Below are 18,129 nucleotides of genomic sequence, written 5' to 3'. Positions count from 1 at the left end.
TGTAATCAGTTGTAATAAATTTATTTAGTTATGTAATATTAAAGTTAATTACTTTGTGTTAGTATCGGATAGTACGTTGTGTTTGTGTTAAAATCGTATATTGTGTTGAAATCGTATATTGTGTTGAAATCGTATATTGTGTTGAAATCGTATATTATGTTCGCAACAATACTTATAATTATAATAGTTTATAACCTTCTTAGTCTAGATCGCATGTAAAAATGCATAATATTAAAATTCATATTACATTGATAAAGACACATAGTACATTAGAATAAAAAAAACAATAACATTAACATAGAGTGATTTATATACATTTTTCAATCTCCGTAATGGTGTCCAGTTCCACAACGAGGGCGACGTCTATTACGGCCTGGATTACGCCGTGGAGGTTGTTGCTCAGAAGGATTTGTTTCATCATCAACCACCGGATGTTGAAATGGTGCTGAAGAACTTCCAGGTTCATTACCGAATTGTGGACGGTAAAGAGATTGCATGTATGATTGTGCTGAAGATGGAGTTCTAAAATCTACTCCAAATAAATTTGTAAAAAAATCCTCTGAAGTTGTTGCAAATGAATGTCGTCTGTCAATTATGTTTTGTTCAGGAGTGACGTACTGAGGATTTGATACATGTTGACCAGTCTCTTCATGCGATCGCATGGAAGTTCGACCAGTCTCAAATGTTGTGGAAGTCCTTCATTGTTGATGGGTCCTTGGATCTTGTAGTAGTCGTGGCACAGATAAAAAATAGATGGAATTGGCCATGTACCATTCCATGTATTCTCGTGTGTGAAACAGTGGGCCTTGCATTGGATGACCCATCAATGTGTGCTCACGTCTATTGTTCCATATGTCGATCCACTGAGCATGTCTTGTAACCCAATTTTCATCTTGTCTTCCCCTCATGTCAATGTTGTGCAGGTTATCCAAATTATTCGGTGGAGAAGGGACATCCTGGAAGAGACGAAATTGCAATTTCACTCTATCAGATTGGTGCCATTCAACAATTGCAAAACAAATAATGGAGGTGCATGATGTCCATAGCAGAGCATCTCTATATGCTTGCATCGGTATTGCTGTTTGCAATACTCCATATGGCGCCCATAAAAACTACAAAAAAAATTAAACTTCTTTAGTTAACATATTATGCTAAACAAAAGAAAAAAAAATAAAACTTTGATTTTAAAGAGTTACCTGGTCATTCTGAATGTGATCAAACCTTGATCTATATCCAACAACATCATTATGAGGTACATTTTGAAAGTTTAAAACTCTGCCCCCGCTCCATTTACAGACTAGAGGGAATGATGCTGATAACCTGGAAATAGGCGCAATATATGGCATGCGATGCCATGCCCAAGATTGTAACAGAGATGCACAACCACCCATTGTTTTGCTACTAACATTTGTAGCTCTACACATTTCCCTATATAACATAGCTAAACAAGCCGACCCCCAACTATATCGTTTTGTTCTTCTAAGATTTATTAATAAAGATAAATACATAAGATGTACCTTATTGCCTGTTTTGTCAGGCATCAAAACACCTCCTATTAACCCTAATATATATGATCTACAATGTGCATCAAGTTGTTCTTGAGATGGCTCCTCTGGTAATTCTAACATATTATCTCTTAACCACTTTAACTTAATCGTAGAGCCAATTAGTGACTCACCTTTAACTGGCATGATTCCGAGATAGGTGGAGCACATTTCCTCCCAGTCATATAATGTTGGGCCAATGACTGGTAAACCATCAACTCTTAAGCCAAGTTGAAGTGCAACATCCTCCAGTGTTATGGTGCACTCTCCAGTTGGAAAATGGAATGTATGAGTCTCAGGTCTCCATCTTTCAACCAAAGCTGTGATTAATGCGTGATCCACTTTTAGATGTCTGAGCTTTGCAACCCCAGAAAAACCCACTTCCTCTAGTATAGGAACAATTAGAGGGTGAGGTTCTGGCATTGAATGACAGTAAGAACAAATAATATTCTCAGTCTCCTGCAATAATAATTACCAAAATTAGTACTAATTTGTTACAAGTTAATTGAAATTTAAAGTATATAACGAAAGTGCTGAACTTACAGTTCTACCAATGAAAGCAGACCTATGCTCATTTTGCTTCCACAACAACATTTTTGATATAGTTAATAAAAATTGAAGAAGAAAAAAATTTCTTACTATCAAGGTGAATCAGAAGCAGTACAAATCGCATCAAAAAATGAAGGGGAGGGGGACTATTTATAGAAAAAATGCAACTTTTACTGTTTACCCAGAACAGGCCGTTCCAAAACCAGAACGGCCCGTTCTAAATCAAAAAAACTTTGTAAAAACAGCTCCTGGAACGGGCCGTTCCGAAGCCGTTACAGGAGTAAAAAAAATGTGTAAATATCTATCTTGGAACGGGCTGTTCTAAAACAAATACGGCCCGTTCCACGTTAAAAAAATTGCCACAACAATTTGTTTAAAACGGGCCGCTTCCAACATCTATTTCAACGTTAATTCTTAACGTCGGAATGGCCCGTTCTTGTCCCGTTTCACGTTAACAAATGCCACTCTGTTTCTTTAAGCAGAACGGCCCGTTCTGATTTCGGAACGGGCCGTTCCGCTTCCAACGTCAGCCCACGTCTCTCCTGCAAACACGAAAAAAAAAAAAAATATAAAAGCAACTCAGAATTTGGTTCCCCGGGAACCGAATTCTGAGTTGAAAAAACAAAAAAAAATACATTTTGGTGCTCAGAATTCGGTTCCCCGGGAACCGAATTCTGAGTTTGAACAGTGAATGGTTCTATCTGTGTAAATAAACCTGCACAGTGGTTATTTGGGTATTTTTTTTTTTAAAAAAATAATATTTACGTAAAAAATTCACGAGAAACCTCAAAACAATAACAATAATTTAATAAAAGAATAATTATGTAACGTAAATTAATTTTTCTATTTGCAAGAATTGTTATGACAATATGTAAAAGAAAGAGAAGAGAAAGAAGATGACACACAAATTACGTGGTTCAGTCAGTGTGACCTACATCCACGGGCAGTTCAAGAGTTTCTTATTTCTGAAATGAATAGAGATATCTGATACAGATTCCTTTTAGCCTTATAACAAGGATAAAATATAACAGTCTCATTACAACCCAAATAATAGTGAAAATAGTAACGGACAAAATTATAAATTTAAGGCATCTCAACAATTCTCCACCTTGACTTGAATTTTCCCAAGTCACCGGTAACCAAGAACAACTCTCCTGCCTATTCTCCCTGAAGGGTCTCAAGCGATGCGAACATTCACCAAGTCCAAGCTATGCTTAAACTTTTCAAAAGACAAAGGTTTAGTCAACATATCTGCTGGATTGTCTACCGTAGGTATCTTCTCTATGGAGAACAATTTGTCTTCAATTACATCTCGTATGAAATTCAATCTGACATCAATATGTTTTGATCTTTCATGATAGACTGGATTTTTTGCCAAACACAAAGCACTTTGACTATCACAATAAAGTATACGTCTCTGCACATTCAAACCCAGACTATCAATAAGACCTTGCAACCATATACCTTCTTTAACCCCTTCTGTCAAGGACATGTATTCCGCTTCAGTGGTAGACAAAGCAACAGTAGGTTGAAGTGTTGCTTTCCAACTTACAGCACAACCATAAAGAGTGAAGATATAACATGTCAAAGATCTTCTCCTCACGAGATCTCCACCATAGTCAGAATCTGCATAGCCAATAAGACCAGACCCAATATCATTAGAACCATAAACTAAGCAGATATTACTAGTACCTTTCAAATATCGCATAATCCACTTCACAGCCTCCCAGTGAGCCTTTCCAGGATTACTCATAAATCTACTAACCACACTCACAACATGAGCCAAATCTGGTCTTGTACAAACCATGGCATACATTAAGCTCCCAACAGCACTAGAATAAGGAACCCTATTCATATACTCCTTCTCTTCATCAGTACTAGGAAGAGTGTTAGCATCAAGTTTAAAATGTGTTGCCAAAGGAGTCCTAACAGGCTTAGAATTCTCCATTTGAAAAGACTGCAACAACTTTTCAATGTATTTCTTTTGAGATACATAAAGTAGACCTGCATTCCTGTCTCTCCAAATCTCCATTCCTAAAATCTTCTTGGCAGCACCCAAATCCTTCATCTCAAACTCACTGCTCAACATAGCTTTAAGAGCATCAATATCAGTCTTGCTCTTAGCTGCAATTAGCATGTCATCCACATACAACAACAAATATATATAGGAACCATCTGATAGCTTCCTACTATAAACACAGTTATCAAACTCATTTCGGACAAAATTATAGGAAATCATAAAAGCATCAAACCTCTTGTACCACTGCCTCGGGCTCTGTTTTAAACCATACAAGGATTTTTTCAGCAAACACACATGGTTCTCTTTTCCAGCCTCAAGGAATCCATCTGGCTGTGACATGTAAATCTGCTATTCTAAATTTTCATGCAAGAATGCAGTTTTCACGTCAAGCTGCTCTAACTCCATATCCAAAGCACTCACCATAGCCAACAGAACTCGAATAGTCTTATGTTTTACCACAGGCGAGAACACTTCATGGTAGTCAATTCCTTCTTTCTGTGAAAAACCTTTTGCCACAAGTCTTTCCTTGAATCTGGATGGTTCAACACCAGGAATCCCTTCTTTCCTTTTTAACACCCATTTGCATCCCACTAGCTTCACACCTCTAGGTAATGGTACTAACTCCCAGGTTTGATTTTTCTTAAGTGAATGCATCTCCTCATCCATGGCAATTATCCATTTCGATGCTTCTTTACTTTGAATCGCCTCCTTATAGGATTTAGGCTCATCAGAATCAAGAATTTCACCTACTAGCAAGGCATATGCAACAGAGTTAGTATCAAAATTAGTAACATCTGCATACCTCGTAGGTTTTCTGATTTCCCTCCTTGTTCTCCTTGTTGCTATGCTTTGAGGCTCTTTTTTAACATTACTGGATTGTTCCACAGGATTCAAATTTTCTTTATTTGAATCTTCAACCTCAAACTCCACCTTCTGATGAACTCCCTTATTTGTACTTTTATTTCCTGCAAGATTTTCAACCTCCTCTTTCTAGCCAAACATAGCAGACTCATTAAAAGTAACATCTTTGCTAAGAACAAATTTTTTTTGTTCTGTTATTTTCAGTACACCATAATCTATATATCCTTTGACACCCGTAGGATACCCAAGAAATATACATTTCATTGCCCTAGACTCTAATTTATCATCATTAACATGAGCATAAGCAAGACAACCAAATATACGTAAGCCAGAATAATCAGAAGGTTTACCAGACCATACCTCCTGAGGAGTCTTTAAGCCAATTGCAGTAGATGGAGACCTGTTCACCAAATAGGCAGCAGTATTAACTGCTTCAGCCCAGAATTCTTTTGAAAGACCAGCATTTAAACGTATGCACCGAGCACGCTGAAGTAGTGTTTTATTCATTCGTTCAGCAACGCCATTCTGTTGTGGTGTATGTCTCACTGTGAGGTGCCTGACTATACCTACTTCTTTACAATAATCATCAAATAATGCATTGTAGAACTCCAGTCTATTATCTGTTCTTAGAGTCTTGACTAATTTCCCGGTTCGTTTCTCAACCATAGTCTTCCACTCCTTGAAACGCCCAAACACTTCATCCTTAGACTTCAAAAAATACACTCAAACCTTTCTAGAGTAGTCATCAATAAACGTCACAAAATACTTGCTCCTTCCATGGGACTGCACTGGGGAAGGACCCCATAAATCAGAATGAACATATTGCAATATTTCGATTGAAGTGTGCTTACCGTGACTGAATTTCAGCCTGCGTTGTTTACCCATAACACAAGATTCACAGAACTTCAATTTCCGTGTCACCGCTTCACCCAACAGTCCTTGTTTACTCAACACTACAAGTCCACGCTCACTCATATGTCCCAACCTACAATGCCATAATTTTGTATTATCAACATGTTGCTCTAAGGAATGGGATATAGACACCGTTCCTTGAAAGGAATTGTCAAGCATAACATAAATTCCATGTTATAACTTTCCTTTCATAACAACCAGAGCACCTTTAGAAACTGTAATATGTCTATCATTTCCTGAAAAACTGTACCCTTGTTTATCTAAGGTACCAATAGAAATCAAGTTCTTCCGTAAGCCAGGAACATACCAAGCATCAAACGTTCTGACCATGCCATCATACATTTTTATCTGTACAACGCCACTACCTTTTACTCCAAGCTCTTCATCATCACCTAACTTTACACTACCATTCCATTCTTTAAATGAATTGAACAACTTCTTGTTAAAAGTCATGTGATAAGAAGCTCCGGTATCCATGACCCATGTATCATCAAAACTAGTAGTACTAACAGTCAAAACATCTCTGTCATCTCCTTCATCTTAACTCTCACTAGAGACAGTTGCACTAGAACGAACAACAGCTGCACTGGCGTTACTATTTCTATCTTTCTTCAGTTGTGGACAATTCTTCCTTATGTGCCCCACCTCTTTGCATTTGTAACATCTCACTTTTTTTGACTTTGAAAGTGAATTACTGCGTGTATGACCCTTACTACTATTTCCTCTCTCCATGCTTCTGCCTCTGCTAATTAACTGTCAGACCTACATCATCCACATTAGAACTAGAGACTATTCTTCTCTTCAATTCTTTAGATTGTAAGCTGTCCTTCACATTGTTGAGAGTAATACTATTTCTATCTTTCTTCAGTTGTGGACAATTCTTCCTTATGTGCCCCACCTCTTTGCATTTGTAACATCTCACTTTCTTTGACTTTGAAAGTGAATTACTGCGTGTATGACCCTTGCTACTATTTCCTCTCTCCATGCTTCTGCCTCTGCTAATTAACTGTCAGACCTACATCATCCACATTAGAACTAGAGACTATTCTTCTCTTCAATTCTTTAGATTGTAAGCTGTCCTTCACATTGTTGAGAGTAATACTATTTCTATCTTTCTTCAGTTGTGGACAATTCTTCCTTATGTGCCCCACCTCTTTGCATTTGTAACATCTCACTTTCTTTAACTTTGAAAGTGAATTACTGCGTGTATGACCCTTGCTACTATTTCCTCTCTCCATGCTTCTGCCTCTGCTAATTAACTGTCAGACCTACATCATCCACATTAGAACTAAAGACTACTCTTCTCTTCAATTCTTTAGATTGTAAGCTGTCCTTCACATTGTTGAGAGTAATACTATCCCTGCCATACAACATAGTATCAATAAAATTCTCATATGATTTTGGCAGAGAGCATAACAAAATAATAGCTAGATCCTCATCATCAACTTTAACTCCAATACTCTGTAGGTCCAAGATAATTCGGTTAAAATTATCAAGATGATCTCTCACAGACATATTCTCAGACATCTGCAAGGTATAGAGACGTTGCTTCTGATACAACCGATTGGTTAGGGATTTCTGCTGGAATTTATCTTTCAACATCTTCCACATCCCTGCAGCCGTTGTCTCTTCACCTACCTCTCGCAGAACCTCATCAGTCAAACTCAAGAGAATCAAACTGTGCGCCTTTTCCAACATCGCTTTCTTTTCATCATCAGTCATAGTTATGGGTAATTTATTCGCACCCTCTACTGCTGCAGCGCAACCCTGATGCACAAGAACCACTTTCATCTTCAATTTTCACAAAGTGAAATCATTCAATCCATTGAATTTATCAATATCAAGTTTGTACGAAGACATTGCGTTTCTTCAGATCAGGCCCTAGCGTAACCTAGAGCTCTGATACCAATTGTTATGACAATATGTAAAAGAAAGAGAAGAGAAAGAAGATGACACACAAATTACGTGGTTCAGTCAGTGTGACCTACATCCACGGGCAATTCAAGAGTTTCTTATTTCTGAAATGAATAGGGATATCTGATACAGATTCCTTTTAGCCTTATAACAAGGATAAAATATAACAGTCTCATTACAACCCAAATAATAGTGAAAATAGTAATGGACAAAATTATAAATTCAAGGCATCTCATCAATAAAATAAAATAAAACAGGTAATTTAAACATGAAGAGACATAAAAAAAATTTAACGTAAAAAATTCCTTAATATAAATTTAAAAATCATGAGCCGTCCAAATAAAAAAAAAAACTTCATCATCAACAAAGCAACAAAAAATACAAGAGAATCTAAAAAAAAAACAGTGCTTACAATCAATAAAAAAAAAATGAACACAATTGTTTATAATTAATAAATAAAGATAAAAAAAACCCGTAAACAAAATTGTTATTGCGATTCTCTAAACTTATTTTTGATGATCCAATCGTTGAATATAAAATGCCATATTATATGAATTTGTTTTCAAAAAAACAATCTGATCTAACAACAAACAAATCTTTGGTTACAATTTAGTAGACGTTGTTTAATGAATATGTGATTTGAATAACAAAACTTTATCTATTCTCTTCTTTTTTGTATTTTGTTATTATTTTCTCTCAAAAAAATGAGTCATACTCTCTACCCTATTATTATCTCTCTTTACTTACTTAAGTGAGATATAATAAATTTACACACTTAAAACTATTATCCGCTAATCAAGAGAGCCCAAAATTAAAAAAAAATTATATAAGAGATTTGTTCATATTAATTAAAAAGGTGCTACTACAATAATCTACATCCAGTTTTATCGATGGTTTAGAAAAAAATTATCTAATACATATGCGAATGTGTATTTGAATCAACATTAACTATGTACGTACTTATATTTCAATGGGTATAGTTTTTCTTAATTATTTTGTTAATGCGATACAATTGATGATAGCCTTTCGTTTTATCTAAATTAACCCTCTTCCTTTCTCGATGGACAAGAATAGTTTTTCTATAGTGCGACACATTTCTGTCTTATGAATAGGGTTGTGTAAATATACAAGTGTTAGGATCACTCGAAGACCAGGTAACTCGAAAAGCACATTCAGGAGTTTCAGGAAGTATCAAAAGCTCAAGCTGTCCGTATTCAAAATATAGTCGAAAAAATGAGTCGAATCAAACCGAGAAGTGCTCGAAAGATGGAAATTACTGAAGGTTTCCAAGTAGTGAGTAGTTATCTAAGAACGGTTAACGGAAAATGGATCGAAGTGAAAAGAAAAAGAGTGGAACGAGCGGTTACGAGAGGTTACATTCTAAAACCACCTATTGGGCATAGTGGATGGCGGTTACCTTTCCATGACGCACATGCACTAAAATTAACCACCTTCATTTGACTCTATAAATACGAAGACATATGTACTTTCAAGGGGTCGGAAATTTCATACTCACATTTCTGTAAGCACTCTCTGCCTGCGCATATGGCTTTCGTGCACGCATCTGCTGGGTATCAATTTCTTGACCACTTTTCTTTGCTTTTTAGGAGTAGAATTAGCGTAGTTTTCTTAGGTTATCTCGTTTAAACCCACGTAGTTGTATTACTTCAGCATTGTAATTCTGGAACGTTATGTAAGTTGAACCATGATTTGTATTGCAAATATCTCAATTATTCATCCTGTTCATCTTTACATTTATATGTCTGGAAATTATTGCTTGTTAATTATTGAAGAATCTTTAGAAACAAGTAATCACTAAATTTTCCTATTACTCCTCTTCTCGTTTTATAAGACTAAAACTCAGAAACATCACATATCTAAATTGAAACGTTTTTCGTGCTAGTCTAAATAAAAAGAGTCCATAAAACTTAATTCCACCGTAAACAACAAGATAATCATGATTACAGTGTGAGTAAAGTATAAATGTCACACTGTTTAAGATACATATCAACTTCATTAATTTAATTTAATTTTAATTTTTCAAAAGTTAAAAAAAATGAAAAGAAAAAGAAATGGAGATGATGCATTTTCGTATAATATAAATGTATGGTGTATATATGCAATGTACCAAACATAACATCAAAGACATTTTCGTAATGTCACCGGTCACTTCATTTTGGTATTATATTATTATTATTATTGAAGTAGTTGCTGAGTCATACAAAAGTACAATATGTCTTACGGGGACACTAGTTGCCTTGGGCTTGGCTCTACACATTTGGTTATATTCCCGTAATTACGAACTTGATAATATTGTGTCGACACGTGGCACAGCAGCTCTTTTGTGACTCTGGTTTTCACTTCAAACGTTGAATTATAACTATATGAATATGATGATGTTCAAAATATCCTATATGAATATGATGATGTTCAAAATATCCAACTGCAATAAAACTCGCTGACATGTCCGTGGCGTGAGTCGAAGAAATGATAAAAAAAAAAGAGTCAAGATCTTAGGTCGTTAGAGATGAAAAAGTTTGGAAATGGTTGAATAAAAATGAACAATATTTGGATTGGAGGCAGAGATAAAAAGATCCTTGAACTGAGTAATATAGTCAAGCTTGCTCCTAATTATTAACTACTTCTTTTGTCTCATGTGTGGATTTGTCAAACGTTAGGAGTTACCTCAGATACTTGAAGAAAACCAAATTGTCAAAAAAGGTGAAGTTTGGAAAACAAATGAACACTAGCATGCACGAGCTCCAACCAAAGCCCTGAGAAATATATAATAATAATAATGATGAAGGGTATTCATAATTGAAGGGTATCGTGCAGCTACACCTACAAATAGAGGCTTGCAAAATTACAGGGGAAGGAGAACGCTGATCCGCATGTGCCGGCGGATTCATGTTTTCTTACTAACTCTGCCTCATATTAACTATTTTTTTTATACAAATTATTAGTTGTGCAAATTATTATAATAATATGTCCTTTTTAACAAAAAAATAATAATATGTCCTTTTTAGTTATATATTTATTTGTTGGGGTGCAAACAAAATTTCACATCGTTCAAACAAGAGGATAAATATGAGTTTATATACACACAATTATCTCAATTTGTTGAGAGATCTTTTGGATGATGTTCAAAAATAAAATTGTGAGGGCTTGAACTCAAAGCGGACAATATCTCACCAATGTGGGTACACAATATTATTATATAACTAAAATTTATAATATAATATTTGAATATATTATTATATTTAAAATTTATATAAATAAAATTTTAAATATATAAATTATATATATATATATTAAATAAAAAAAAAGTAATTTTAGATTATAAATAAATATGATAAATAATCTTTTTTTTTAATTCTTAAAAAGTCCTCGTAAAAGAAAAAAGTTTAAAAAAATTATCATTAAAGAAAAGTTTTTCAAAAATACTTTTATGATAGATTTGTATTTAAGTGCTATTAATAAGTACAAAAATTATAAAGCATAATTGATATTTTAATTGTTCTCAATTTTTTTGATATTTAAAATTTTGATAATGTTATTATTTTAAAACAAATTAAGATACCTAAAATGATAGTGTTTAACATGAGGCAGTAAACTAAAGGATGATGGTTGGCCTGAGCATGGATGGGATCTGCTAGAGCGCAACATGGGACAACCAGGCGCAGCCAAATCCCAAGGGAAGTCAACCCCTCCAATCACATCATTTTTTTCCCCTTCTTTTATACTTTTAGTCAACAATAGATAAACATAAGTGCGCATTAAGCAAAAATAAATAAATAAATAAGCATATCTGCCATGTAAAACGGCATTCTTTCTGAATTTATATATAAGAAATAAAATCATTTTCACACGTTACAAAAAATTAAACATTTAGTTTTTATGTTACTATATAAAATATATTAAAAAAGATAATGTATTATTATGTTCTTTATGCTCCAAAGTGGGAGATTGCACTTTAGAAGGGTCCAAATAAAGAAAACTACAATCAATATTTTCATTTTACAACGAATGAATCATTAGCTTGTTATATATATATATATATATATATATATATATATATATATATATATATATATATATATATATATATATATATATATATATATATATATCGAGAGAGCTTGGTTTTATATTTAAAAATAGTTTTATAGAAGTATTTATTATTTTTCCTAAAGCCATTTTAATCAATTAGAAGGTATCGAATTTTTACGATATTAAAAACTTGTATTTTTGTTTAATAGATTTTTACTTTAATTTTAGTTTATTTACATGTATCTGTTTACGGTGAAAAACGTTACAAGGTTCTTTTTACTCGAACTAGCACACGAACAATGTTTTAATTTAGGTATTTAACGTGTTTTTATGAAATAAGATACAGAACGAAAGGAAATGGAGTAGAACGTTTTAATGATTAGCTGTTTCTAAGTATTCGTCAATGATTAACAGATAATAATATTCATGTACATAAATCCTCAGATAAACAGAATGAACAATAGATATATTAGCAATACAGATCATCGTTCATAACATCCAATCATTACAACATTTTCAACGTTTGAGTACTTTCAGCAATGATTAAACAGAAAGAAAGCTAAACTAATTCTAATCCTAAAAAGAGAAAATAAAAGTGGCCGAGAAGTGATCATACCCAAAGATAATTCCTCGCATAGAAGCCATGTGTGCAGGCAGAGAATGCTTGAAGGTCTAGTTGAAGTATGAGTTTTCCGACCTCGTAAAAGGCCAACTTTTGCCTATTTATAGAAATTTTCGAGAACAGTTTTCTATTGCGTGCATGCGTCGTAGGTGGGTAACTGCTCTCCATATCAGATACGTGCTTATAACTTCCAATAACTGCTTATCCCACGTGTCTTTAACTCTTTGATTTATCCTTTAGTAACTGCTCTGACCTATCTACCTAATTGTTTTGGGCTAGCCTCAGGAAACCTTCATCTATTTTCGAGTAGTCCTTATTTTTATTCGACCATACCTCGAGCACAAACAAATAGGGCTTGTCATACGTTCTCAACATGTGTTTGATTTGACGTTTATATTTCTCTCGAGTAGTACTATCAATCCAACTTTTCGACTCCCATATTTCGACCAGCCCTAACAGTATCATGCTATTGTAAGTTAACATTTGTTTCTTCTAAAAGTTTGTTTTATATTTTATAAGACTATGCATATAGATTAAAGATTTTAAATAAAACTCTTAAATTGAAGAAGGTATCCTTTTTAGCGGTTGTCCCTGGCTAGAAAAGGCAGATCATAAAAGTGAGTTAAGAAAAGAAAAATATTTGGTAATCGATTTAAAACCCCACTCGAACTCATAAGGCTTCAATCCATATACAATAGGGACATTTTATGGACAAACAGGCCCATATTGATAATTGGATGGAGCTCAATGTTCTTAAAATTCCTAATGTTTTGGTTTTCTTTTTTCATTTTTCAAGGGTCACAAGACTCGCAACCACTCCCTATCGTTTTTAATTCGGAACTGTTGAATTGGGTGTGATTGTGAATCATTTAATTTTGATCTACATTTGATACGGAACTAAGTTCCAAGTTAAGAGCCCAATTATAGTGTGCCTTGATTCTTAAAAAAAAAATGCCTCAAGTTCATAATAAGAAGCCAATTTCACACCTTTTTAGCCGGTAAGTATCTCATCTGTCGTACGGATAGTTTAAGTTTTGATAAAATTTTAAAAAAAATGAAAATAAAAATAAAAATATTTGAAATTATACAACGGCGTTCATATTTAATTCAGATAAATTAAAATTAAAATAATAATAAGATGTTCATAAGTAGTTTAAGTCAACAATAAAAAATATTATTATAATTACAAGATAATTATTGTGAACATCAACAGTGAGTGATTAAATTCTTAATTCTTATTATTAAGTTATACAGGTGGTAAGAAACAAATTTATTCTAATCCTTAATTTGACCCAATTTTTTTTGACAAAAACATTTTTCTAAATATAAATCTACTTGACCAAAACTAGAAGTACATAGAACCATACTGAATTAATATTAGTTGACATAAGTGAAAGTAATAGTAACATGTGTTCTTTAATCAAGTTGTTTAATGTTCAAATCATTACCTTATGTATGGAATATGGTATGTTGGGGGAATACTCACCTTGTGCGTATTCACAGACATCAATGAATGATAACAAATATTAGTCATTATCATTACTTTTGATAATAAATACTTTATAGAGAAATGCTAGCACTAAACTTTTTGATTGGTTGAGATTTTTTAGAAAACACAATTTTGATAAGTCTCACATCCTATTTAAGGACTATCTTCTGATTTTATAGTTTTTTTTTTAAATTAATTAATGAGAATGAGTGTGTTAAGAAAAATGTGTTGCGGACACTTCTTTACTTCATATAATACCATGGTTACCCATGTTCTAGAACATATAATTTAATTATAAATATAATATCATGTTACACACAATTTTATCTATTTAATAATAAAAAAATTATTTCTAATACACATTTGTTAAAAAATGTTTTTAAGATAACATAACACATCAACTTGGATTGGGACAACCAATGCCATAACCTAAACTTGTCCTTAAAATGTATCAAATCTAAATTTAAGATCTACATCTATCAAAAATCATGTTGGAAAATTCTAAATTCTTAGTTCTATAATCTTTATTATTTATGTGGAAGCAAAAAATTACATCCTAAAACAAAACACCAAGAGCGTGTTTAGATAAAAAAAAATTTAAATTAAGTAATTTATTTTTTTTAAGAATTTCAAATGTCTTAGTGATAAAATACTTTGTTTTGATAAAAAATTTACAAAGAATTTGAAATTTAAACATTTGTAAAATTTCTTTAAATAGCAAAGTTTCAAATTCTCCCTAAGAGTAAGAATTTAAAATTCTTTATATTTTTTCCTTTTTATCTCACTTAAATATATTTTATTTCTTTATCATCTCTCTTTTATCTCTTATATTTTCTTTTGTCTCTCTCTTCCATCTCTGATACATTATTTTCTCTCTCCCCCTCTCTCACTCTTCTCTCTTTTTTTTCTCCCTATTTCTTTTCTTTCTCTCTGACTTGTATCTCTTTTCTTTCTCCTATCTCTCTTTCATCTCCCCCTATTTTTTTTCTTCATATCTCCTTCTTTTTATTTTGTCTTTCCCTTTTTTGTTTGTTTGTTTGTTTTTTTTTTTTTAATTTTTTCTCCTACCTCTTTCATATCTCTTTCAAATTCGACATAAAAAATATATAAAATTTTCATTATTAAATATTTTAAAATATTAAATTTTAAAAGTATTAAATATTTAAAAATTGATTAATATTTAGTTTATAAAATTTAATCTTAAATCTTAGTCCCAAAAATCTTAATACATAATTTTACCATGGTAAAAATCAAATTATCATATTCTAACTAAGAAGTTAAAATTTAAGAAATTTGAATTAACATATAAGAAATATTTAAAAAATTATGAAAATTTAAATCAAAGTAATTTAATTTTTAAAAATTTTAAATTTCTTAAATTTCTATAATTCATCATTTAGGATAAATACCTAGATTCGTAGTTAGTTTTAGATCTAGTGTTCTTCAACAACTATTGCAAAATTTTTAAGTCAATTTATTATGATTAGGATCAAAGAGGAGCCAATGACTTTATGGTCCTTCCTCAATTGAATCTCTTAAATTTCCCGATGAAAATTGTCTCTTTTTAGAAGGAAAGAAGGAAGTAGAGTTTTCTATGTACATAATGCCATATATTGGAGACCATATCCTCTTTATAATGTGTTAACTTAAAGTAATTCTTAAAATGGAATCTAACATAATTTTTATAATTCCATATATTAGACTTTCACTCTAACAATATGGTCCATTTGGTTATCAATAATGGAATTAGCACGACTTTAGTCATCAACATAAAATGTTATTATGTCTTGTACATCAATACAATAAATGTCACACATCATTGATAATATGGATAAGCAAAAATTACATGCAATGTAAGATCAATATGAATGAGCACTATAAAAATTACATGCAATGTAAAAAAAAATGTAAAAACTATTTGACTTGATATTCTATTTTTAAATTTTTAATTTTTAGTTTTGTTTTTTGTGTTATAACTATTTATTTTAGTTATTACATTCTTTATTTTTTTTTATTTTAATAAAATATTTGATGTTTGTTAAAATTGATAAAGAGGGAAAATTTATATAGCCGTTTTTTGTCTTTCAATTAGTAAAGAGGGAAAATTTCCTCTAAACTTTCCTACTTTTTGTATCATCAAAACTACTTCCAGAAAATTCTAAAATTCCCGCACACTCTTATTCCTTATCTCTCTTGAAAGTTGTTGATGATATGTTGGACTGTGGGATACAGTTCTTTATTCAATTATAATACTAAAATGTTATCGTTGTTTTAAAGAAAAAATATAGACAAAAATGGAAACTTGAGATGCTAGCCGACTATCTCTTTATAATGATTCTAGCAGGTTTCCGTGAGAGATATCAAAGATGGGTGGATATTAGTCTCATGAAATTAATACTTGAGGTTTATTAGAATTTGATACTACATTCTTTTATTCGGAATGACCTTTTCATTTATTTTCTCTCTCTTTATTTTCTATGTATTTTAAGATTCCATAAATGATCTTAGGATTCTTGTTTAAGGTAACCGTTTGTGATTAATATATAAAAATTGATTTTTAAAATATTATAATTTAATTCATAAATAATTATAATAAATAAAAATTAAATTAAACAAGAAATTAAAATAATATTTAAAAATCTATCATCGAAAAAAAAATCCTAAAAATATTTCCGTAGAACATAGACTTTACTCTTTTATGTTTATTATGTAATGGTCAATTAAAACAAATTATTTCAAATGTCAGTTTACAAACTGATGAGTAAGATAAGTTAACATTAGTCTTATACATGAATACTTAAATATGTAATCAATAAAGGAAAAAAAAAAATGAAACGGATGAGGGTGGTAGCTATGAGTAACAGTTAAGACTTGAGAGGCTCCAATATAAACACGAATTGTAGGTGTATGATCATACCAAGACTGACGGTGGAAATTAAACTCAGTTATTGACTTATAGTATAGGACCTTGATGCTAATGCAGTTGGCTATGTGCTACAGCTACTTATGAGTTAGCTATAGCCTATAGACACATGTTATGCTTAGAAGAGAATGGAGGTCGCAATCATTTTGTTTCTTATAGAGCGGACACTCCATCCCCTTGCACCAATTTTTTTCGTGCTTCAGTGTGTAAAAGTAATACTATGTCGTAAGTTGTAACTACTATTCAATCATTGGATGCTGTTGACCAACTGTGCCTAATGGTGTTTATTTATCTTAACTATAGTTAATTAAGTGGGATGAAGCGCTAGAGAAAGGTCGTGGAGGGCAAGATTGAAATTTGCGTTCAATATCTTCAAAATTTTCAATGTATTGAAGAGCCCGAAAAGAACATTTTTATTATATATATATATATAAACGATGAAAAAATATTTTTAACCATGACACTTAAGATAATTATTATAATAAAATTAATAAATATATCATATACATGATAGTTTGTAATTAGATGACAATATTTTTCACCATTATTTTTACACTTATACTATTACCTTTACTCTATATATATATATCCTTCCAAAATTTAAACTTCCAAACAATCCTTTTGGAAATCAGGCACATTAGTACATAAAATAAGAGACGACACCTCCCTCCTACCGTGGATTTTCAGCCGCATATTCTTTGGGGAAATGGAAGGCCAACACCGCAATGTTATATCTTTTTAAATAAATGTGTATAGTATCTTCCTAATTATGATTATAATTATTTTAAGTATACTTCCTAAATAAAAAATTATGCACAGTATCTTGCTAATTATTTTAAGTATCCTAAATAAAAATGTATATATAGAGTGGATTAAATGAAAGTAGGTGTAATTATTTACTTGTGCAACGTGTGTTGATGCTATGTTATGTTATGCCGATGAAAATGAAACAGAAAAGATTCCAATCTAGGCACGATTGGGTTAGACAACACATTACAACCCATCATTGGTGGCACAAATTTGGTGTCGCTCCACTCCACTGCTTTATCAAGGACAACCTTTTGCCTCCTCTTTCTGTTTTTTGGAGTTATCATATTCTTATGTTATGTTGTGTTGGCACGCCATAATTATCATTAGCCTCCAAATTAAAATCATCCAATGTCAATTCTAAACTTAACTCTCGCCAACTTTTTACAACTTTGCATGTGTTTTCAACCCCCTTAATCACCACTTCTACCAATATTT

The 18,129-nt window shown here is 32.1% G+C and overlaps 1 protein-coding gene across 1 annotated transcript; it reads right to left on the bottom strand.

Moving 5' to 3' along the window:
- Window positions 1–698: 698 nt before the first annotated feature.
- On the bottom strand, window positions 699–2,138 carry LOC145958151 (serine/threonine-protein phosphatase 7 long form homolog). The gene is made up of 3 exons (XM_083074633.1): window positions 2,088–2,138; window positions 1,197–2,003; window positions 699–1,112 (listed from the first exon to the last, which is right to left on the bottom strand). The coding sequence occupies exons 1-3, from the start codon at window positions 2,136–2,138 to the stop codon at window positions 699–701; spliced, it is 1,272 nt and encodes a 423-aa protein (XP_082930759.1).
- Window positions 2,139–18,129: the final 15,991 nt, after the last annotated feature.

The sequence above is a fragment of the Cajanus cajan genome, chromosome 5 (assembly GCF_000230855.2).
Source record: "Cajanus cajan strain Asha chromosome 5, NIPB_CcT2T_4, whole genome shotgun sequence".
NCBI lineage: Eukaryota > Viridiplantae > Streptophyta > Magnoliopsida > Fabales > Fabaceae > Cajanus > Cajanus cajan.
Note: the sequence above shows the minus strand (reverse complement) of the source record. Positions and strands in the feature narration are given on the sequence as shown.

Bases quoted from the DNA above. Each gene is read 5' to 3' on its own strand.
- LOC145958151 (XM_083074633.1), bottom strand. From the start codon at position 2,138: ATGTTGTTGTGGAAGCAAAATGAGCATAGGTCTGCTTTCATTGGTAGA. The intron at 2,004-2,087 runs GTAAGTTCAGCA...TTATTATTGCAG, and splicing joins CTGCTTTCATTGGTAGAACT to GAGACTGAGAATATTATTTG. The intron at 1,113-1,196 runs GTAACTCTTTAA...TTTTTTTTGTAG, and splicing joins ATCACATTCAGAATGACCAG to TTTTTATGGGCGCCATATGG.